General features: G+C 44.1%; 2 protein-coding genes across 2 annotated transcripts; one reads left to right on the top strand and one right to left on the bottom strand.

Moving 5' to 3' along the window:
* Positions 1-11,247: 11,247 nt before the first annotated feature.
* On the bottom strand, positions 11,248-18,956 carry PtA15_2A791 (uncharacterized protein; the record flags this gene model as incomplete). Its single annotated transcript, XM_053166848.1, has 9 exons — positions 11,248-11,399; positions 11,489-11,675; positions 11,741-11,763; positions 17,803-18,088; positions 18,152-18,172; positions 18,212-18,425; positions 18,495-18,598; positions 18,670-18,756; positions 18,840-18,956. 9 exons carry the CDS (start codon positions 18,954-18,956, stop codon positions 11,248-11,250), a joined length of 1,191 nt encoding a protein of 396 aa, XP_053018029.1.
* A 2,039-nt stretch (positions 18,957-20,995) lies between these two features.
* PtA15_2A790 (uncharacterized protein) lies at positions 20,996-22,649 on the top strand (the record flags this gene model as incomplete). The annotated part of the gene is made up of 4 exons (XM_053166847.1): positions 20,996-21,215; positions 21,283-21,384; positions 21,479-21,613; positions 21,688-22,649. 4 exons carry the CDS (start codon positions 20,996-20,998, stop codon positions 22,647-22,649), a joined length of 1,419 nt encoding a protein of 472 aa, XP_053018028.1.
* Between the last annotated feature and the right edge of the window lie 485 nt (positions 22,650-23,134).

The raw sequence follows: 23,134 nt of genomic DNA, 5'->3' as shown, positions 1-23,134 counted from the left end.
AGCCACGGAGGCCCATCAACTCCATCTCAACTTGCAGAGTCAAGTGATTTTAAAATTACAGGTTGGTAACTTGTTTCACATGTTTTGATTTTCAACCATACAGCTGATTTTGTGCAAATTTTATTTTCTAGCAACTCAGCTTTAAGATTTCATTGATCCATGATGTCTGGACGCGCCGAGGCAATCACCACGCATTCCTTGGGATATCACTTGGCTACATCACCCACAATTGGACATTCAAAATATCACATCTTGGTATGAAATACATCGCATCCAGCCACAAGGGAAAGCTCTTAGCAATCCCATTTGCAAACATCCTAAAGAAATCAAAACTCCAAGAAAAGATGGGTTGTTTTACTTTTTATTCTTTCATAAGATGAACTAACACAATATTCTGTTTATTCCAATAAATATTGGCCCAGACCACCGACTTGGGATGAAACAACTTTACAATAGCACTGTTCACGTAAGAAATCTATGACCATGTGAGAGATATACATCAGCATACTTTCCCAGCCAAATTGGCTGGCACAATGGGATAAACTTTATTTCAATCTTGCTGATGTTTAGCTTACGTGAACAGTGCTAATGGCATCCGAGGTTGACCGGCTCATGATCAAGAATACCGGCATTGATCCAAACCTTTCCAAGAACCACATCCGCTGTTTTTGCCACAAAATAGCACTCATCCTCAATGCGGGTCTTAAGGCGGTTCAACTATCATCAAAGGGATTAGTGCCTTGTCAAGTCAAAACACTCGGCTTTGTCCCTGGACTTGCACCAGTCCTTGAAGAATTGGAAGAGATCAAAGAGGATCAGCAGTTTACCGTTGAAGATGTTATTTTAGGAGCACAAGACAAATATCAAGTTGGGCATGAGATCAACGGCAATGAGGTGATCAATGAGATCAATAGTGATGATCCGGATTCCTGGGAAGAACCTGAAGAAGGGAAAAATCCACTTGATGCAATCTTAAAAAAGCTAGATTAATCACTGCATAATTTTGATTTTTTCTGATATAAAATAACGATTGATTGTTACTAATCTCAAATAATCCTATTTAGGTTGACTTTGTTATTCAGAGAATTATATCCTCAGCAGCAAAACACGCAGAGTACAACACATGGTCAAAAAAACTGAAGATCAATGGACCCAGCCTCATTGCTGGGCACGGTATTTGCTGGAACATAAAGTTCCAGAGCCGCGATTGAGGGTATCGAGCTTGGACAATCATTCAAAAACTGATTGAAAACAAAAAAGATCGACAGGAAGCAGAGGGGGGAAAGAACTACTATAACAACACTCAGATAAGTCAAGATGAGTGGGAAGTCGTCAATCGATTAAACAAAATTTTAGGTGTAAGTCTGCCAATAATTTCTCAACCATGCCCATTTTATTTCCACTAAAGACCAAGTGTTTTGTGATTATTTTGCGCAGGAATTTTACTATGTCACCAAGAAGATGGAAGGCAACAACTCCTCAGCGTGCTTGATGATATCCAAGTACCAGCATATCATGACGTTCATCAAGAAGAACATCACCATGTCGACTGGTCCGGAATTCAAGAAGATGCTTTCGGCCATGCTAACCAAAACAAAAACCTATCTCAATGAGGCAATGCACTGCGATGCAGTCCTCATAGCAACCATACTCAATCCCAGTTTCCGCCTCTCAATATTCCAGGTCTTGTTTCCCAGTCACTACAAGTATGCCCACAATTTAATCCACGGACTCTTCAACACCAGGAAAGCTCAAGTTATTGCGGCTTCTTCTACCTTGCCGGAGGAACACACCACACCCGTCGGAAATAAATCTAAATCAAGCAACATGGATTGAGTGGACATTGACTACTTTCCTGAAGAAGTTGAGGCACCACTGGAAGACGAGCTCACTATTTTCATTGGGGGTCAGCACAAGCTCCCTTCTTCTCAAGCTAGTGAGTGCTTGGGATGATGGAAGGTATGTGTGTAAGAGCCTTGACTGAGGGGGCTCTTCACTGGTCCGGTCTGGGGCACTGGGCAGAGTTCTAGAACCAAGGTGGGCTGAATTGCAGATGGAGCTAGCTCAGGAGAGATGGAAGGCCGATCTCTCTGTGAGTCTATATACACAAGCAGGTCTGATAAGAGGGGAAAGAGGAGGGTTTGGAAAAGGAGCTTACCTAGCTCAGGAGAGATGAAAGGCCAATCTCTGCTGAGCTAGGAGGGGAGGGGGGACTGCAGGACTAAGTACCGGGCCAGTTGAGAACATGTGATCCTTCTTGTGAAACCCCCAATGCGGGGGGGTTACAATGTGATCTTTTTCTTGTGCTTCATGTGAGTTATTATGAGGTTTTAATTTTTTTTTCTTGAAAGGACCATGCGGAAGAATTCCCAGTCTTAGCGCTTCTGGCTAGGGAATACTATATACCTGGCGTGTTTGGCCACCTCTGCCAGCGTGGAGAGGTGTTTTTCAGCTGCAGCAGATACTTGCGGTCACAATCAAGGAAATCTAGCCGCAAAGACAATTGAAAGGTGTGTAAGCTCACACCAGTGGTTGGTTCAACAAGTCGAGCCCAATGGCGCTTTCAAAGCTGCACAGAGTGTCATCACCCAGGCTGCCAAAAACAAGGCTTATGAAGAAGAGAAAGGTATCCCTGATCACTTGAAGGGGTGAATGTTCCCTATCCCATTTTTTTTTAAATTTCTTGTTGAGTTGTCTGTTAGTCTGCTACCATGATGTATCACCACAGTATGGAGGGCTGTCAGATTGACCCATGAGCACTACCAACCAACAAGTTTTGTCCCTTTTTTTCTTCAGCTATTAGCCGAAGAAAATAATGCATTTTTCTTCGGCTAAAAACCGAAGGACAGCAGAGCTGGCCGGGCCAGCTCCACTGGAGCTGGCGCGCTGGCTGGCGCTGGATGAGCTGGTATTGGTATGTATTGGATACATTACTGTATCCAATACAAATACATAGCGATACGTATCCGATACATACCGGTACGTATCCGATACATATACAATACATACCTGTACAGTGTACTAAAAATACATATTGATACGTATCCGATACATACCGATACGTATCCGGTACATACCGATACGTATCCGATACATACCAATACAATGTACTATACACCTTGCCACGTTTTTTTTAAAAAAAACTGCCCTAACCCCTAACCCCTAACCCCTAACCCCTAACCCCTAACCCCTAACCCCTAAAACCCGACCCCCAAAAACCCGCCCCCTAACCTGCCCCCTAACCCCCAAATGGGGCATGGGGGCAGTGGGAATTGAACCGGCAACCTTGCTGTAAGGAGGTTTGCAGCTGTGCTGCAAACCACTAGGCTAACAACCATTGGTTGCGCTGCCCAGGTTTTGTGGCTAGGTTCCTATGAACTCAGCTCTGCCAGCCCGGCCAGCTCCAGCGCTCCTTTGGCTTTTAGCCAAAGAAAAATGCACATTTTCTTCGGCTAAAAGCCAAAGAATTATAGTGCCACAGGTGCAACCAACCACCCAGCTGGCAGCCACAAGCGTCTGTAGCCTAGTTGGTAAAGGCAGCACTCTAGTATGTGTCTCAGCATAGCTGAGGTTGTGAGTTTGACTCTCACCAGACACATCTTCATTTTACAGTCTCTACATTTCTCTTGTTCTATCTAGTCATATCACTGAGCTCAATAGGGGCTCATTTAAGCAGTATTGATACACTCAAATACTCTATTTGTATTTCTCCCTCACCATGTCACTTACTCCCCTCATCAAACACAAAAAAGGTGATATTTAAGTAGAAATAATACCCGCAAAAATAGATACCTGCCGGAATGTCTCAGTATTGTATTGGGACTCAGATACAATACATTCAAAACAGATACATTGTATCTGATTTACCAATACAATACATTTGTATTGTATTGGTGAATCAGATACAATACATTTCCTGAAGATACAATGTATCTGAAAAGCAATACAATATAAAAGTATTGGGCAATACTGTATTGTATTGTACCTTTTTCAGTGTTGTTAATAACACAGGTCCTTGGGTAAATCCATACTTTGACACATGCCAAAGATGGTCTTATGTACAACATCCCTCAAGTCTGACAGAAAAATACAAATGTGCAACTCAATGCCTGTGATCATCAAAGAGGTGGAGTTCAGCTGTCAGGTTTCAGAAAAACATGCACTAAAACATCTGCTAGCGCTTTCAAGAAGGCAGTCAAATGTCTTGTGTTGGATAATTATTTAAAAATCAGGTTTAGGTGTTAAAAATAAAGAAAAATGTGAGAAGAGAGCCATGCTTCTTGCACCTCTTTTGGGGTAGCTCAAGCCTCACATGGCCTCAAGTCTGTTTGTGTAACTGCTACAGAAAAAAACCTAACAAAAGGTCAAAAAAACACTTCTTCTGCCTGCTGTTTTGTGAGGTTGCGTGTAAGTCTCTCCTTTGGAGGGTTGCTTTGCAACAGTGCTTGCTGCGCACCTCTGATTGAGGGACTTAGCTAAGTTTGTGTGACATGGTCTTGTGCAGGCAATACAAAGATTTTGAAATCAAGAAGAACAAGTGGCTAACATTGGGCAGAAAAGGAAAGGTGGGTCATCAGAACAAAGGTGGCACATTTCTTGTTCAAAAGGCCTTGATTGACATGTTGTGCCAGTCCCTTGAGAAAAGGTAGCATAAATATCATTTTGTAAGAATATTCTCCAGGGTATCACCAGGGGAGATATGTCCCCACTCCCCAGGGAGTGCCTTACCGTAACTTTTTTCCATAACTGTGCTGGAGGCCTTTGGTAAAGAAATATTGAATAGGTATGAACAAGACGGAAGTCAGCTTGAAAACAGTTGGAAATCATCCTGAAATAAACCATAACTTGGCAAGGAATAATCCAGAACTCATCTGGAATTCATCCAGAACTCATCCAAAATATAGGCCTTTCTTGGCTCCATGACCAGTGTGTCCTTTTCATGGGGATGTGAAAGGCGCAGTATGTCATATTTTCCCCCTCATGTACTCGCGTACATCAGGGGGACAATTGGTGTCTCAAAACAAAGTTTTTACTTTTCATGTGGCTGTGAAAGGCCCATCATGTGATATTTCCACCTCAATGTACGGGCGTACATTAGAGTGACTATTAGCAAAGTGCAAAAAGGTTCACTTGCATGTGCACATGTGGATTTTGAAAAGAAAAAAAAAAAAAAAAAAATCACACAATCATTTTTGTGGAGAGGCCAGGATATGTGGCCAAACTGGGGTGGCACTGCAATCCAACCTTGACTTACCTCAGACTTCCACCCCAATACAATAGTTTATCACCATTTTTTTAGCCAAATTCAAATTAATTACCGCATTTCCAAGAAAATGGGTTTCACTAATTTTACTGCAACATTACCACATTCCAAAATTCTAAACCCAATGATACCAAGTTGACCTTTACTTTAATTTTGTACATGAGGGCATATAATGTGAATTACAAGAAACTCATTTTTTTTACAGGAATTACATTCAAGAATGGCAATTTTGCTTTCCTATCCTTTGACATCATCAGACAGGAGCAATTGATGAGTTGGACTTGGGTGAAATATCATTTCATCATATTTTTTCCTCTAGTTGTACCAACGGTGAAACAGATACTATACAATACAGTATCTTCAGATACTTGTGTATTGTATCTGTTGAAAAATACAAAATTGTAAATACAAATGTATTGTATCTGCCTGAAGATACAATACCATAGTATTGTATCAATAAATTATTAAAACTTGATTTTCTTGTTTTTTGCCACTGTGGACTGTATACAGAAAAACTATCAAAAAACATAAAAATACAGTATCTTGTATTGGGCTGTATTTGCAACAAGATACCAAAGTTTGAATACATTTGTATAGTATTGGTCTTTGAATACAATACAAATAAATAGTATTGGGTGCAAAACAGATACAAATACAGGCAGATACAGATACATGTATTGTATTTGTTTCACCGTTGGTTGTACCTAGAAAACAAAAGAATTCTACACAACATTGTGTTGACTCCCAAATCAATTCTGACTGACTTTTGACTCACTTCTGCATCCACTTCAACTCATTTTGGGATGAGTCACTGATGCGCATCAGGCTCACATCTGAACAAAGCTCACATCAAATTCAGCTCTGGCACTCCCTGGGGAGTGGGAACATATCTCCCCTGGTGTATGCCACATGTTGGCAGGAGGCATCAAACCAAAGAAACAGGGGTGAAGAAGTGTTGATTGGGCTGAAGAAGTCACTGACTGATAGAAAATTCAAAATTAGTAATATGGGACTTGCTCAGAGCATCTCCACTGCAATCTGTAAATCAGATCTGTGTCCCACATTTACAGACCCAAAACCAAAACAAATCCCCCACAGCAGTCTCCGTCTGCGTCTGCATTATTCAAAAATCTGTATGTGGCTTCATCCAATATCTAGATCTAGAAACTTGATAGAGACTCTGGATCAACACATGTCACAAGGAACTATTGGGTTCCCTATGTGAAACACCAACACCACAGCACAGCACCACACACCACCACCTGCAATCACTTCATATAGTGACCCAAGCAGAGGCAAACTTAACAAAAGTCCCTCCTGTGCTCACTGCAACATTTAAACAATCTGATACAATCCAGGTGTTGGCTGATACAGCATATCATATTCAAAACTTGATACAGCAGTATTCAGAAACCTGCATTGTATCAAATGATTCAATACAATAAAAACATATTGTATTGAAGATCTGATCTTTTGTATCAATCTTTTGAGGACTGGGTGCAATACTGATACAGTATTGATACTGTATTGGTGAAATTTTTTTAAAATATGTAAAGACATACATATGTACATCACACTTTCAAACACTCTTGGGCTCTCATCTTATCCCTAGCCACTCTTGGATATTACTCATAAAATTCCTACACAGAGTCATCTGATGAGACATAATTGTACCAGGGATGGAAAGATGTAGACTTACACCAAGCATATCATTCAGCTTTTCAACAACATCCCACTCCTCTCAAAATATCTCAATCTTGTTGTAGTAATTCTTTCCGTCCTTGCGCTCTTGTTGGTCCCGTTCATTCTCCAGGAGTTCACAAATAATCTTGCAAGCTTTGTATCCACGGTCGCGGCTTTGGAACTTGATTTTCCAGCAAATTCCACACCCCCCAATCAGGCTATGTCCATCATAGTCCAGTTTTTTGCACCATGTGCTGTATTCTGATTGTTTGGCTGCTGAGCATGTAATGCGCTGAATGACAAAGTTGACCTGAAGAAAATAAAAGTTGTAAATAGCTTGCTCATTTAAGGCTTCACTGTATGTTAGGAGAAATAACAAAATTTGTGACCATTTTTAAGATTGAATCAACTTTATTCTTGCTTTTTGCGGGCTCTGCTGTAAGATCCTCCTCCTCGCTGCTGTCTTTGATCTTTTTGTTGTCTGAGTTAACATCTTGTTTGTTGCCCTCCTCCAATATAAAATACTCTGGAACAAAATCATCATTTGGTTCAATCTCTTTGGACTCTTCAATAATTGGATTTAGACCAGGCGTGAATCCAAGAGTATTGGTATCATCAACGGTGGGCCGCTACGCTAAACTATCCGTAGCGTGCGCTATCCGCTAGTTTAGCGTTGCGTAGTTCCTGACACATTGCCGTTAGTTGTAGCGCCCGCTACGGGACGCTACGCTACGCTAACGGGCGCTAACAGCGCTATCAGCTTTTTTAGCGGTTGAATAGCACTGCTAGCGCTGATAGCGGCGATAGAGGCCCTGTAGTTTCAAGGGGTGCCTGTTAGCGGTAGCGGGCAATCACTGCCCGCTAACGGAAAACCCTGTCATTTGTAGTTTAGATCCGCTACGCTGCGCTGAACTACGGACTAAATGTAGCGTAGCGGCCCACCGTTGGTATCATTGTCCTATTGAATTAAACCTTTAGTCAAAAGTTGAATAGCCTTGAGTCCCTTATTAAAGATGAGGGCAATTTTGTGGCAGATGCATTGTATGTGGCTTTTGGAAAGATTGGGATCAACCACAGTCTTCTTGATGATAAGTCTGTCGACCGCGCAAGCCATAGTGAAGTTTTTTGAACCAGATTCAGTCGTTTGGGCTAATATTTGATACCACAAAAAACCAATTTTATGTTAGTTTGGCTTATGAAATGAGAGACATAGAAGATGTGAATTATCTTATGTTCAAGATGAAACTTCATAAGAATATTAGCAAATGGTATTGTCAAATGCTTCCCTCTGTGATTCAACACAATGTACTTGAGACCAAGGTGTGAAATTGTAAAGCTCCAATCTTGGGTAATATAAGCAACCAAGATTCCCAAAAAGGCATGATGATTGCCTTGAGTAGTCCACACATCATGGATTAACAAAAAGTTTGAGCTGAGTTTCTGGAAACCATTTGCGTCAAGATCAGCCGGGTTTCTCAAAAGGTCAGAACAAGAGGCAGCAAAAAAAGACAAGAAAACTTACTTGTAATGTCAAGACTAATTTGCTTTGAAGATTTAAGTAAAGTCAATGTGCCTTGTTTGCAGCCCAAACTTGAGAATAGATGTGGACCCCATGTTGGGCATAATTAAACGCAATTGATAGAAGAAAGTCTTCAATCTGATTCCAAGGCAGCGCAGATTGAATCAGCCACATCACAAGTAGCTGGTTGAAAACTCAAGCATCAAACGTAGTTTTCTTGAGATATGATTTAATGCTTCCTCTCTCACAACAATGGGAAGTTACGTTATCCTTAACAAAAAGTAACAGATAACGTAACTGAATTGGTGCCGTTATTGTTGCACTAACAGCAGTGTTGTTTGAGTTACGTTATTTTTTGATTTTTTTTCTGTTTTATTAGACCTGTTACGTTATCCCCCGCAATCTGAGGAGGATAATGTGCGGATAACACGGGTTTTTTGCCCATTTTACAGTTATTTTATGCCAGATAATGCAGTTAGCGCGTTATTGGCATTATTTTTTGCGTTATCAAGGCGGAAAGTCCCCTCCATTACATTATCCAAACAAGCGCAGGAACATTTCACCAGATAAAAATAACGCACTATCTGGGTGAGAAGTTACGTTAAAAAAATCCCACTGGATAACATAATGTAAGTAACTTCCCATTGTTGTCTCTCAGCATCTTTTGCAGTTAATGGCAACTTTGCCCCTTTTTCAATAGCTTACAATTGTGAAGAGCAAGGTACTTGGTCAATATTTTCATCACAATGTTTGATAAGGTTGGATTTGGTCCCAGCACTCTAGTTCTTGAAGATCACTTTTGCGCACCATTGGCATTTGAACATGAGCTTTTCCCCCTAGAAAAAAGTAACATATGAGATCAATGATTCCAATGCGATTATAGATTTGTTGAACATAGAAGTGTACCTGAGCATTGTCCTTTGCATGGAATGGGGCCTCAAACTAGTCAAGTATGTCGTCAAATACAGTCAATTTCTTGATATTGGACTTCTGGGCCTTGGAATTCTTGACATTGGAGTTCTGAACGTGATCCATCAGATTATCACCAGAGTCATCTGAGTTGGATTTGTCATTTCTGTTGGCAGTTTTCTTGCTTTGCTTCTGCTTTTGTTTGGCTGAAGATGGATTTGTACGGGTCTTTTTGCGCGTTTGCAGTTGAGATTGTCGGGACTGAGTGCTCTGAGTATTGGGATCTTGGCTGGCTATATGAATATTGGGATCTCAAATGGAATTTTGGGTAGAAGTAGGTGGTACCAAGATCAATTTGCAAGATTTGGTGTTGGACCAAACAAAGTTTGGATTCAAACGGATTGGGGTTATGATGTGAGTAGAGTGAAAGGAGGCTGGTTGAGATGGGGTGTGATGCGGTGATGCGGATGATTGTGCCATTTTTGCTATTTGAAGTGTTGTTGATGGGGTGACAAAGGAAGAGTGCTGGTACTGGTTGCCGTTTACATGAGTCGGCTCATGATCACTGCCACACTGGTGACATAGCCACATAGTAACATGGGTGATACCAAATAAACCCCAATTTGTATGGATATGCAGGCTGAACTTTATTGGCCTGCCTGATAAACCCGGAAAAATCTGTGTATCAGACTGGGTACCCAATACAAAAGCCAGATTGTGTATAGTATTGCATTGGCCTAGTAACCCAATACCAATACAGAGTATTGGGCAGTATTGAAATACAATACTTCCTGATACCAATACCTGTCTTGTATCAGTTTCACTGTTGCTCAAGGGGTGCAAGCAAATGGTGAAACTGATATATTACATGTATTGTGTATTGTGCAGTATTGTATTGAAATGCATGTATTTTTTGTGTATCTGTTTTCCAATACAATACACATTATTTTTGAAGAGCATATCTGACTGCCCAATACAGTGTATTTCACTGTGTATCGGTGAAAATACATATGTGTGTTGTATCTGTATTGTATCATATTTTGACATATTTAGCTTCCAATACAATACACAGTTTTTGAAAAATGTGTATTGCCAATACAGATACAATACATGTATTGTATTCACTGTTGGTGCAAGTACCCTCCCACCAGGGATGTACTTGCACGCAATGTCAAGGTTCTTGTGTGTCAAGTACCAGCCAAATGGCTGGAGCAACCTACATGTTCTGCACTTTTGAAATCTTAAAAAAAAAGCCACCAATCTGTTTAAAACCATTTGTAAGTTGGCCAGCTCACAGGGATTACAGATTGGTTGCGGCGGTAGAACACTATCACACCCCTTTCACACCTCTCAGAGCCCCTTAGACTCTGAAAAACAGCTTTTCTTGAAACACAGGTAGAAACCATGATGGGGCCACTATGAATTTTTTTTTCTTAGATAATACACAAGAAGGTAGGCTCCACTTCCCCCATTTCGATTCTTTGTTAAGATGCTCACTTGTAGGTGCTACAGGATGTAAGTCAAAATACAACAAAATATTGCAAAAATCCTGTTTTCTCATGCCACAACCCCAAATTTACAAGACTTTCCTTTGGCAACGCTTTGAACCTCCTTTGAGAGGTTTAGTTAAGCTTGAGCGGAGGATGCCAGGTGGTGTAAAGCCAAAGTGTCTTGTAATCAAAACAGGTCTTTGCACTGCCCATGTGTAGGGAGTCTCCAGGGTCCTGTGCTAACCCTCTGTATATGCAAAGTACACCCCCAAGACATTCTGGCTGTGCAAGTGTAGACAGGCAGGTTGTAAATCTCTCCTGACGGAGGCTTGCTTCACAAGTTCAGATTTGTGGGTGAGCTAAAACATGTTAGTTTAAGACATCTAACCAGACTTGGATTTATAATTGGGCCCCAACATCAACTCGGGGTGAACTATCTTGTCAAACTCAGCGCCATCAAGCAAGCCTAACAATAATGTAGCCTCTTTTAATGTGGTGCCCTCCTTATGCGCCTTTTTTGCACACTTTGCGACATCTGTTTTTGCATGTAGAAACAAGAGATCAGTATTTGAAGTCAAGAGTAGAGGAACATGCAAAACAAATAATGTGGTTGGTGCTACTGACTGTCATAACCAAGTTGACCGTTGAGAATGGTGGCCAACATCAAAGATTTGTTGAGCAATTGTTCAATCCTAGCCTTGTTGGCTTCAATTCCCACAACACAGTTAGTCTCAAATGATCTGAAGCCGTCCCCTAATAGCCTGATAGACTGCAGCAAGTTCTTGATCAAAACCGGTTTGAACACATTCAACTGCAGTCATCATATCCCAAAATCAGCGCTCCAATGAGTTGCGGGATTATAACAGATGAACTTACTTTGAAGCGGCCATTTGCCCCGGCTATTGAAATCGTGGTGTGATTACCCATCTCTTGCGTGGCGACCATTGTTAAAAGATTTCAAGGAACTGAAATTATATTTCTTGTTAGATACTAATAACAACTTTCACTATTGCAGTAAACATGACAATAGAGCTGAGAGTATTGTACCTGAAAGCAGAGCGAGATGCGCCTGCTATGAGAGAAGTATAAAGAAAATGGGCTGAGTCTGTGTTGAGGATTTCCTCTGTTTCCACGTTGTGGATAGTTCTATGAACCTGCCGAGATATCAATAGCGTCAGCTGCTAGTCTGGCTGCCCTCTCCAATTCTCTCTTGGACTTACTAAGCGCTAGTGTTAGCGAAGTAGTTTTGTCTTGTTCTGGCGGAACGACTCCGCTGGGTCTGGGGCTGCTTGAAGAATATCATTTGATTCAAGTCAGCTGTTTGCCTTTTCTTTGTCTGATAGGAACTGCCCTTGACTTACTTGTAGCTGTAGCTTCCAAGGTCCTTGCGAGAAGTTCTTCTTGTGTCTGGGGACCGAGACGTTCTGCAAGCGTTCTGCGAGAGAACGGGAATCTAGTTAGTCTTGAGAACAAGAGACTTTCATCCACGGTACGTACAAGGTTTTGAATCTTGTTTGTCTCTTTGGCTGGGCTTTGACCGTTAAGGTTCTCGCTTGCTTATCCGCTGCTGCAAAAACGCCAAGGCAATACTTTTGTCAGCTTAGGTTTAGCTTTGGACTGCGAGAGGGGCTTATGGGGCTTACCTCTCTTAGCAGCTGGGTCTTGTCGACTGTACCGCGCGAGCTTCCTTGGCGGTTGCTGCGGGCTGGGGTCCGGGCCTGTATTCCTACAGCCTCGCATGCTTCGAGTCGCCAGATTCGAAGTAACTTCTGAGATTTGGATGACTCCAATTTGACTGAGTGATCGGCGGATGGTTGATCGGCCGAGGGCTTTGGTGAGGAAGTCGGCTGCGTTAGCGTTGGTCTTGACGTCGCGAAGTTTGATGAGGTTGAACAGAATGAGTTCCCAAACAAAATGCAGTCGTATATCCATGTGCTTTGTGCGGAAGCTATTTTGTGAGGTCTCACTGTTCGCCAGATCAATGGCGCCTTTGTTGTCGACAGATACTTTGATGGGTTCAACGGTCTTTTGCAGTTCAATTTCCTTGATGAGAGAAGCAAACCAGGCCAAGTCCCTTCCGAGGTCTGAAAGGGCTTTGTATTTGGCTTCTGCGGTCAATAGCAATACCGTGGGTTGTTTGCTTGATTTCCAATTGAGCAAATGTGAGCTTACGGATACCACGAAGCCTGTGGTTGATTGCCTGGTGTCCAGGCAATTCCCCCAGTCCGCATTGGCGAAGGCCTTCAAGTTGGAGTGATTACTGTCGCCCGTGCGTTTGAATGTGAGTCCTACATGTCTGGTTCCGGAGAGGTACCAAAAAACCTGCACTGCAGCCTGATACTGCCTTAAACCCGGGTTCTCTAGATACTGCAAAAGCTGGCTGACCGCAAACGATATGTCTGGTCTGGTGAGGATACTTAGGTAATTCAACGACCCCACAAGACCGCGGTAGTTCACATCCAACTTCTTGAAGGCTTCAATTTCCTGAGCTGTGGCTTTTGACAGCCTCTCCCGCGGGTTCAGAGGACAGGTTGCCGGGTGCTCCTTGTCTAAGCCGAATTCAACTAGTTTACGCTCAACGTACTGCGTCTGGTTAATTTGCAGACCATTCTCAAATCTGTTGATGTTCATGCCCAGGAGAAATTCAGCCTCTCCCGGGTATTTGATGTCGAACTCCTTCTCCATCTCGACCTTAAAGATCTCCGGGGCGCTGCTGATGATGACGATATCATCCACGTGCGCGAAAAGCCACGTTGCCGGCTTCCTGCTTGCCTCACATCGCCAGAATACGCAGGGGTCTGAAATTGAGGTCATGAAACCGATAGATTTCAGATAGGTGGCCAGTCTTTTGTACCAAACGAGTGGCGCCTGGCGAAGTCCGTAAATAGCCTTTTTCAGCTGTAGTACTGAGTTCGGCGGGCAATTGTACCCTTGCGGTGGCAGAAGCGTAACGTCATCCTCCAGCGGACAGGTTAAAAAGGCGCTCCTAACGTCCAGCTGGTGGATCTTGAGACCATTATTGACAGCAAACAAGATGAGCAGTCGAAGAGAAGACGCTTTTCCGGTTGGAGCGTAGGTGGAGTTGAAGTTCCTACCGTGAAGGGCACAGATCCTGGCTTTGAACTCAATGACCTCGTTCATCGGGCCAAGTTTTCTTCTGTAGGCCCAGGTTGAGGGGATAGGTTCGTCGGATTGTAATTGAGCTCGGATCTCCCAAACCTCATGCTTTAGCATATTGGCGATTTCTTTCTGCTCTGCTTCCGTCCAGTGCTCCCTGTCCTTGCTTCCCATGGCCTGTCTGTGGTTTTTTGGGTCGACCTCTATTTCAATCATGTATGCTTGTCGGGAACGTTTGCCGGTAATGGTATTAGATGTATCAATTCCGCTAGAAATTTCCTTTGGGGGAGGGGCCAAAGTCCAGGCGTAGCGCTTCCCTCCCGGAGGATCCCGTTGAGCTCCTTCCATCGAGGATGGTTGGTTCGGTGGCGGCGGGAGATTGGTTTCACGCAGTTCATCCATGATTCTCAACATTTCCCTTTCTTCTTCTTCCTGCTCTTCAGCCAGCTTCGCCGCCTCGTCTTCCTCCGTTGGTGCGTCTTCTTCGGCGAAGGGCAAGGGCTCATTGGACTTGAAGCTAGGCAGTTTATTGTTTCCAAGTGTCGTGTAGCTTCTGTTCAGTGCTGGACAGTCGGGAAAAGTCGTCTCATTGAAATGTACATGCTTCGCCGTTACCACGGTCTTGTCTTCTAGTCTGTACACTCTGTATGACAAATAATCATTTTCATATCCGAGTAAGATGCCTTCCCAAGAGATCGAGGAGAATTTTGTGTCCCTTTTTTGTTTAGGTTTGACGATCCATACTTTGCAGCCGAAGGGCCTGAAAAATTCTACATTTGGCTTGAGCTTGAACATGAGCTCCAACGGAGACGTTTTTGACTTTCCTAGTGAGGGTAAGCAATTTGTCGTCGCAGCCGCTGCTTGCACAGCCTCTGCCCACCATTCGGGAGCGAGGTTAGCCTGCATCATGAGGCAGCGCGTCATATTGATGATCGTGCGATTAGCCCTCTCCGCCACGCCGTTGTTTTGCGGTGTGTACGCTGGTGCCACGTTATGCTGTATTCCAGCAGCTTTAAGAAGATCACTTAGCGTACCGTTGACGAACTCGCCTCCACCGTCGGACACGAGTTTCTTCATATGATGACCGGTCTGCTTTTCAAAGAAAATTCTGAAGTCTTCAATTGCTTGAGTTGCCATGCTCTTCTCCTTCAGTATTACGGTATGGATGTAACCGGTAAACTGGTTGACTAGTGTCAAAAAGTACCTTGCGCCTCCGTTAGTCGGGGGTGAGATGGGTCCTACCAAGTCGGCATGAATTATGCTCATCGGCGCGTCCGCAGGTTTAAATGCTCTATTGCAAGGGATTTGAGTGAGTTTCCCTTGCATGCAAGCGTCACAGGCATGGGTCTTCGCCATGTTGATGGCGTGCGGGAATGCGTGTGCAATTTGTCCTGAACTAGCGTGGCCAAGACGATTGTGCCACTTCTGAAAGTCTGATAGTACTGGGGCGGTTGTGGTGTTATGTGAGGTGATTGATCCGCCGCCAGCTACGGCGTCCACTATCTCCAGGAGATCATTGGAGACGTCAACGGTGAATGGGGTTCCGCCGTTCATTCTGACTTCATAGGAGCCGTTCTTCTCGTAAATCGCGGCTTTGCTTGTCATTAATTGCATCATCAAAGCCAGGTTCCGAGTCAGGTTGGGAACGTAGAGGGCTCCTGGTAAAGTGAGAGTTTCACCGGATGGGAGAAGGATTTGAGCCGTTCCTCGAGCAACCGCCACGAGCTCTGATCTGCCGCTTCCTGTAAGGATTCCTATGTGCACCGGAGTTGTGTCCGAGAAGTATTCCAGGGAGTTGAGCATATTGTTGCTCGCTCCCGAATCAAGGATAGTCGCTAGTGACGTTGCTCCGGAGGCAATGTTGTAGGTGAAGGCTGGCTTTACTATTGGTGGCTGGGAGGGTCCCACAACCGCAATGTGGTGAGCTTCCTCTTCCTCCTCGTTGGCTTCAGTGTTGTAAGCAGTCCGTTGTCTCTTGTGCGGGTTGATTTTCTCCTTGAGAGGTCTGTCTGGTGGACGAGTCTTGGGGTGGATCGTCCAGCAGTCCGCCTCTACGTGAGTGGTGGCTCTTGGATTGTGTTTGCCTCCACTACATCTTATTTCGGAGCCGCCAGATTTGGAAGTGCCTGGTTTTCTTGTCTTATGACTGGTACCGGTGGCTAGCGCGGTAGACGTGGGTTCCGGATCCTCTGCGAACTTTCTTTTGGTAGCCTTCTCATGGCGTCCAATGTCCCTCAGCTTGGCCATAATCTCTTTTGGTTTTGCCAAGGCCTTGAGGTCAGCAAAAAGTGCTTGCATCAACATAGGTCTCTTTTTCGTGATTTTGCCAACAATACCGCATCCGATTAGAACGTTGGGGACTTTTAGGCCTAGGGAGCTAAACTCTGCTAGACTCTCTTCCATCTCTATGATGTAAGTATTCATGTCACGGTTGTACTGAATCTCAAGCCATTTGTTCCAAACTTGAAACACGGATAGAAGGGAATCGGAAGCGTAAATGGTTTTGATGTCCGTCCAGACCTGACATGGGTCTTGCTCGTTCTCATCATTAATTACACTCGTAAAGATTGCATTTGAGATGGCCTCGCTGAGGATACTACATGTTCGTAGTGCACCTTGGAGCTCGTCTTCAGTGGGGTCTTCTGGCAGAGGCTCGTCGAGGTAACTCTTGAGTCGACGGGGTCGCAGATGCATCTTGATTTTTCTTTCCCAAAGCAGAAAGTTGGTGCCATCAAACTTAGGCACATTGACATGATCTTTGTCTGGGCTGTATGCATTGTTCCTGGCGGGAGCGACAACCCTATCGGCGCCTTCATTTGTGTTACCTGAACCTCCAGTAGTATTACTTCGGTTGCGTTGGTTTTGGGCACTCTGCAATCCGTTTCGAGTGTTCACCATCTCGTTCTGCTTTCAGTTGCGTCGTGAGGTAGCGAAATTGAGCGCGCCGAGACTGTAAATCTAAAAGATTTCAAGAAACTGAAATTATATTTCTTGTTAGATACTAATAACAACTTTTACTATTGCAGTAAACATGACAATAGAGCTGAGAGTATTGTACCTGAAAGCAGAGCGAGATGCGCCTGCTATGAGAGAAGTATAAAGAAAATGGGCTGAGTCTGTGTTGAGGATTTCCTCTGTTTCCACGTTGTGGATAGTTCTATGAACCTGCCGAGATATCAATAGCGTCAGCTGCTAGTCTGGCTGCCCTCTCCAATTCTCTCTTGGACTTACTAAGCGCTAGTGTTAGCGAAGTAGTTTTGTCTTGTTCTGGCAGAACGACTCCGCTGGGTCTGGGGCTGCTTGAAGAATATCATTCGATTCAAGTCAGCTGTTTGCCTTTTCTTTGTCTGATAGGAACTGCCCTTGACTTACTTGTAGCTGTAGCTTCCAAGGTCCTTGCGAGCAGTTCTTCTTGTGTCTGGGGACCGAGACGTTCCGCAAGCGTTCTGCGAGAGAACGGGAATCTAGTTAGTCTTGAGAACAAGAGACTTTCATCCACGGTACGTACAAGGTTTTGAATCTTGTTTGTCTCTTTGGCTGGGCTTTGACCGTTAAGGTTCTCGCTTGCTTATCCGCTGCTGCAAAAACGCCGAGGCGATACTTTTGTCAGCTTAGGTTTAGCTTTGGACTGCGAGAGGGGCTTATGGGGCTTACCTCTCTTAGCAGCTGGGTCTTGTCGAATGTACCGCGCGAGCTTCCTTGGCGGTTGCTGCGGGCTGGGGTCCGGGCCTGTATTCCTACAATCGTAAGCTGAGTGCGTTGAGATTAATTCCAGTAATCCAATAGCTGCACTGGTGAACAGAGAATACTGCCTGCCTCACATTGGGTAGGGTTCACCTTCCCAGGCATAATCGAACTACCAGGCTCGTTCTCGGGCAGACTCAATTGGCCAAGACCACAGCGAGCTCCACTGCCCAAGAATCGGATGTCGTTGGCAATCTTCATCGCGCTGACCGCCAGCACGTTGAGAGCCCCAGATGTCTCCACAATGGCATCATGTGAGGCAAGCGCTTCGAACTTATTGGGTGCGGTCTCGAAGGGTATCCCAGTTTGCTGAGTGATTTCCTTCGCGATGGCTTCAGCAAATCCAGATTTAGTGTTCAGACCCTGGACAGAACAAGCAAGGCGTGAGCGAAATCGACAAACAGTATCAGATGGAGTTCAACCGACCGTTCCGACTGCTGTTCCGCCCTGGGCAAGCATTCAAAGTCTGGGCAAGGAAGCCATCACACGCGCCAAACCATTGATCAGCTGCTGTTCATAGCCGGAAAACTCTTGACCCAGAGTCAGCGGAGTAGCATCCTGTAGATGAGTTCGTCCGATCTTGATGATCGAGTCGAACTCTACTCTTTTGGCGCCAATCGCGCGGATGAGCGACTCAAGAGCAGGAATCAAATTCCGAGTGATTTGGAACACGGCAGCCACGTGCATCGCCGTAGGAAACCTGTGAGAACATCGTGAATTTTAGAATTCGGGACATTCATCATGGCCGGGTACAAGACCAACAACTGACGTGTCGTTTGAGGGTTGGGACATGTTGACATGATCATTAGGGTGGACGGGCTTCTTGCTACCCTTTTCTCCGCCGAGGATTTCAATTGCTCGGTTCGATATCACCTGATGATATAGGAGACAATGAATACATCCAGGTCTTCTGAAATTGATCAAGTCAGCGCCGCGGACAGTACCTCGTTAACATTCATGTTGGTTTGGGTACCGGAACCAGTTTGGAAGACAACTAAGGGAAAGTGGTCACTCAGTTTCCCGCTGATAACCTAGAAAGTTGTAATACCACTTCAGCGAACGTAGTGGTATTATGAACCGCAAAGAAAGTGGTGTATAAGACTAAATGACGCACTTCGTCGGCAGCTTGACAAATTGCCTGGCCTATTTTAGGATCCAAACCGTAGGTCATATTGACGATGGCGGCAGACTTCTTCACATAAGCGAAAGCCTCGATCAGCGCTGGTGGCATCCGCTCTTATTCACCGCCAATGTCAAAATTTTGAAGTGATCTGTAAAGGCCGAGGGTGCATCAAGAAACCATTTTTTCGGCGCGGATGTTGATTCGAAGAGCCAACCTTTGCGTCTGAACTCCATAGTATTTATCCGCCGGTACTTTCAACTCTACAAACGTATCGAACTCGCTGCGATATGCTTGCTGGATCGAGGTCGAAGACATAAACCTGGCATGGACTCCATCCCTGCTAGGCGGAGGCAGTTAGCTGAGAGGACTGTGCTGAGTTGCTGTCTTCGAGTGCTGGTCCGGGTCATGGCCTGAGGAATCGACAGATAGCTGATGTCAAACTCGGGTCGGAAACCATGAAACAAAAAGTTCAAAAATCAAAGACAAAAATGTCTATTATCTACGATAAGTTTAAAAGTTTCTACGCAACGCGCACGGATCAAGAGATGCGCTCAATAGACGACAACAAAGGACTGATCATACGAGATAGTTTCTACACTCCAAGATGTTTTCTCAAGTTCTAAATTTACTTCTTATATATATATTCAAGAATCATTGTAATTTCCCTTTTCTTTAAGAGATTTATTTTGTTACTTTCCTTATCATCTCAAAATCTTTGTTATAAATAGAATTCATCTCAAGTTACACGTCAGAAGTCATACACAGGACAAAAAGTCCAAAACACGCAAAATAGTTAAAAACTTTCTAGGGTTTTCGAAGTGAAAAAGGCCGCGTTCTTTACAGCTGAGAGTGTTGGTTGGTGATTTTTGGGGGTATCGACGAAGCGTTGATCTTCGTCGGCGGTTGCTTTGAGCTGGATTTCGACGTGGGATAAGGAGGAAAGCTGGAACTCGACGTTCTTCGAAATCGCAGAGGGATCGGGATCAGGCTGGATCGGAAAAACCTCGAGTTGAATCGGATAAAATTACTCATCGCCCGTCTTTCAGAACAGATGCTATGGCCTCCCATCTGAAGTGACTGAAACCATGTATTTATTTACATACCCAGACCCTGCAATCTGGGACCCCCGCAGATGTAGGTTTAGACCCAAAAAGTCTAGATTTTCACAGGGAATGGATTCCCGTCGCCCAAATTGCTTGATTTAGAGGGGGCCGCTAAACCTTGCTTGCTGGTGAAAACTCAATCTAATCAGCTTTCACCAGCCGGTAGGGTATGTAAGTCAGGTGCGCGCCGGCCCCCATTGTCGAGATTTTAGGGTCCCCGGGTGCGCGCACCGGGGGGGCGCAGTTCGGCGCGCCTCACGGAAGTGCGGCCCTCACCCCATGGCACCGACAAGTTGAACAACCCTACCTCTCAGCCTGTGCTGTGTTGCTGGACTTTACAAAGCTCAGAAACAACGTCTCTTAACAGCTTTACCCAACTAAACCGCACGCAGGGCTCCAGTAGATCAATTTTCAGGGTGAATTGGGTGCCCATTAATGATCACTTGCTTAAGTTCTCACAAGAGACAGCTTGGAGAGGAAAAGACATGTGGGTAGTTTCCGTTCCTCTTTTTTATACCGCCGACCAGTCATCAAGAGGACTTGGTACTCGGTCATGAAAAAATTGGGATCAGGTTGCCGTGGGTTGTCTGGGTGGGCGGTGGGTTTTACGAGGAATATCGGTGATCAAGTCCTGTCCAAGTACAGATCGTGATTCTCGATTTTTTTTTTCATGCCCGGTCGGAGCTGCTTGGAGGAACTATGGAGTTGGGCTTGTAAGTCTCCACCCACGGTTTCCTTACCCAGCGTACACACCTGCTGATTTTGTTCAAGGGAGGAGGCAGGGCTGAGACACATACTGCTTCAAGGTTAATTGGGAAAAAAAGTATGACAGGGTTCCAGCCATCAAGACATTTTGTAACTGGGAGGCCACAATTCCCGAAGCAGGAAATACATAATTGGGCGATTGGCAGGAGTATGTATCATCCGCATAATGCAAAAATTGTTCTTTTGAAAGATTAGGGCGGCACGATTCCCCCCGGTCTTCCGTAGATATTATATCAAAAAGAACTGGTAATCTGACAAAGTAATCCGTACAATCTCAGCATGATTTCTTTCAAGCGAGTCTTATTGGGCGTTGCTACTTTCCACCTTAAGTTGATCACCGCAACTACCGGCGGGATCTTTCCAACTAAAAATCACGACATAGATTCAGAGATATTTGGAAGCCTTGGAGAAATTACCAACAACTCACCATGGCGTTCAAAAATGCATATCTCAGACAAAAATACTTTTAATATCATGGACGTAGACCCCGTACCGATTGGTAAGCTATTCATTACCTTTCTTCATGGAAGCTATCGGAGCTGATTGATGTGTGCTCCATTTTGTAGAATCCTCCCCTGGCTTTTTTTCAGATGTTTACAATAATTGCAAAAGCGCCGGATCAGTGCCACCCTCCAGCTTGAGCAATAGCATTGTAGTTGGTAATAAAGGTCAGTTCAGATACCACTCTATGTTTGCTGACAGTGACAACAATATGTGGTTTGTGTCCTGATGAACCCATTTGGTTTTCAAACATGAATATAGGTATTCAAAACGCACACGATGCCTATCACCCGTTGCTTAAAGAATGTGGATGGTACGAAGGATTGGGAGTGGATCAACAAGCTCAGTATCAATCCCTCCCTACAGTCATATCTTTGACGAAGCCGCGTCCCTCAGGTAAGACATTTCCGTTAAGTCAAGAAAGAGCTTCTCACAAAATAATCAAACTGATCTTGCCGACAATCATGTAGCATCACACCTGGAATGGAAATCTAGAGCCAAAACCATGAAAGGTGCTAAAAAAACAAAACAAATCAGCCCGCAGACTCCAAACAAAGATAAACCTGAGAGTCTCATCCACGCAAAAGATCAAACCGGTAATCGAAAATTCAACAAGTCTACCCAAGTTACAACTAAGTTGCTTTTCAGAGAACTTCAGGAAGCCAAGAAAGATAAACTCCTCCATAATCAATTTGTTGAGGCTCGAGATAAAAAATATGACACGAAAGCCAAGGAGAGCAAGGCAGCTGAGGATCTCGAAAAGAAGATCGAAGATAACAGAGACGCAATAGTAAACGCATATCGGGTCCCAAACAGAGCAGAATACAGAGTTACACTGACACAGTTTTTACCGCAACCCGATTCGGAACTTGAAGGAAAAGAGATTGCTATCTATCCTTCCTATTCCCGCCACGGCGACAAATTTCCAAGAGATGGGATTCAGGAAACTCATAACGCCTACATCAAGCTTCTATCAACACCATCAAAAACCTTACCGGAAGCCACAATGAAGGCAAACCGTGTGCTGTTCAGAACAAAAATGATTGGGCACTATTTAGATTATCTGCAGCAATTTCCTGAAATTTTCTCCAAGGCACAACTCCAAAGCAAGATTTCAGATGAAGATCACGAACATCTTCTTGAATGGTTCTACAACTTAGTATTTAAGGACACTCAAGATCACCCGCCTCTCATGGGGTGGGCTGAACTTTTTCAACTAGATGAAAAAAGAAGAAAGAAATTCAATGCTGCTCAGATTCTTATTTACAAATTTATAACACAGGGAGGTGGGCTAACAATCCCTGAAATTGGTTATGTTGCAATTGAGTTGCGCAAAATCTGGTTAAGATCACAATATCCCAAATTAGAAGAACAAAAGTTAAACTCTTTAGTGGCAGAAGTAGAATCATTTTTATTCACTCACACAACTTAAAGTATTTAATGCAATAGAACAGATGAATGATTTTCAATTTAACAGCTATGTAGGCTTCATCAAAAGCAAATTCAATACACTCAATATGTATTTACCTTGAAACAAAGCAGTGCATAGTCAAGTCCCATTGAATAATTCCCAGAGCTCCTTCCTCACACCAGCTAGCAGTAGCAGCCACCAAAACCCCTACAGCTAACACTAAATTCAGTGAAGGATTTTTGGAAGATGGGATCTGCAAGCTGCAAAAATCTCAAAAAGCACACATATGCCCCCCCCAACACAGTTGCCAATTTTAGTGCTATTAAATGCCATTTTTTTTATTTGTGCCAGTGTCAATTAGCGCAAACAAGGGATTCTGACTGCTTCCCTACACCACATAGCGCTCCCAACCGCGATTTGACATGGGACCCAACACCAGGGGGGAATGGTTGCACTCTCCAGAGAGTGCCAGATGGTAACTTCTTTCAGAAATTCTTCCAGATGTG

This window comes from Puccinia triticina, chromosome 2A (assembly GCF_026914185.1).
Source record: "Puccinia triticina chromosome 2A, complete sequence".
Taxonomy (NCBI): Eukaryota; Fungi; Basidiomycota; class Pucciniomycetes; order Pucciniales; family Pucciniaceae; genus Puccinia; species Puccinia triticina.
The sequence above is the reverse complement of the archived record's forward strand: the minus strand, read 5'-3'. Positions and strand labels throughout refer to the sequence as shown.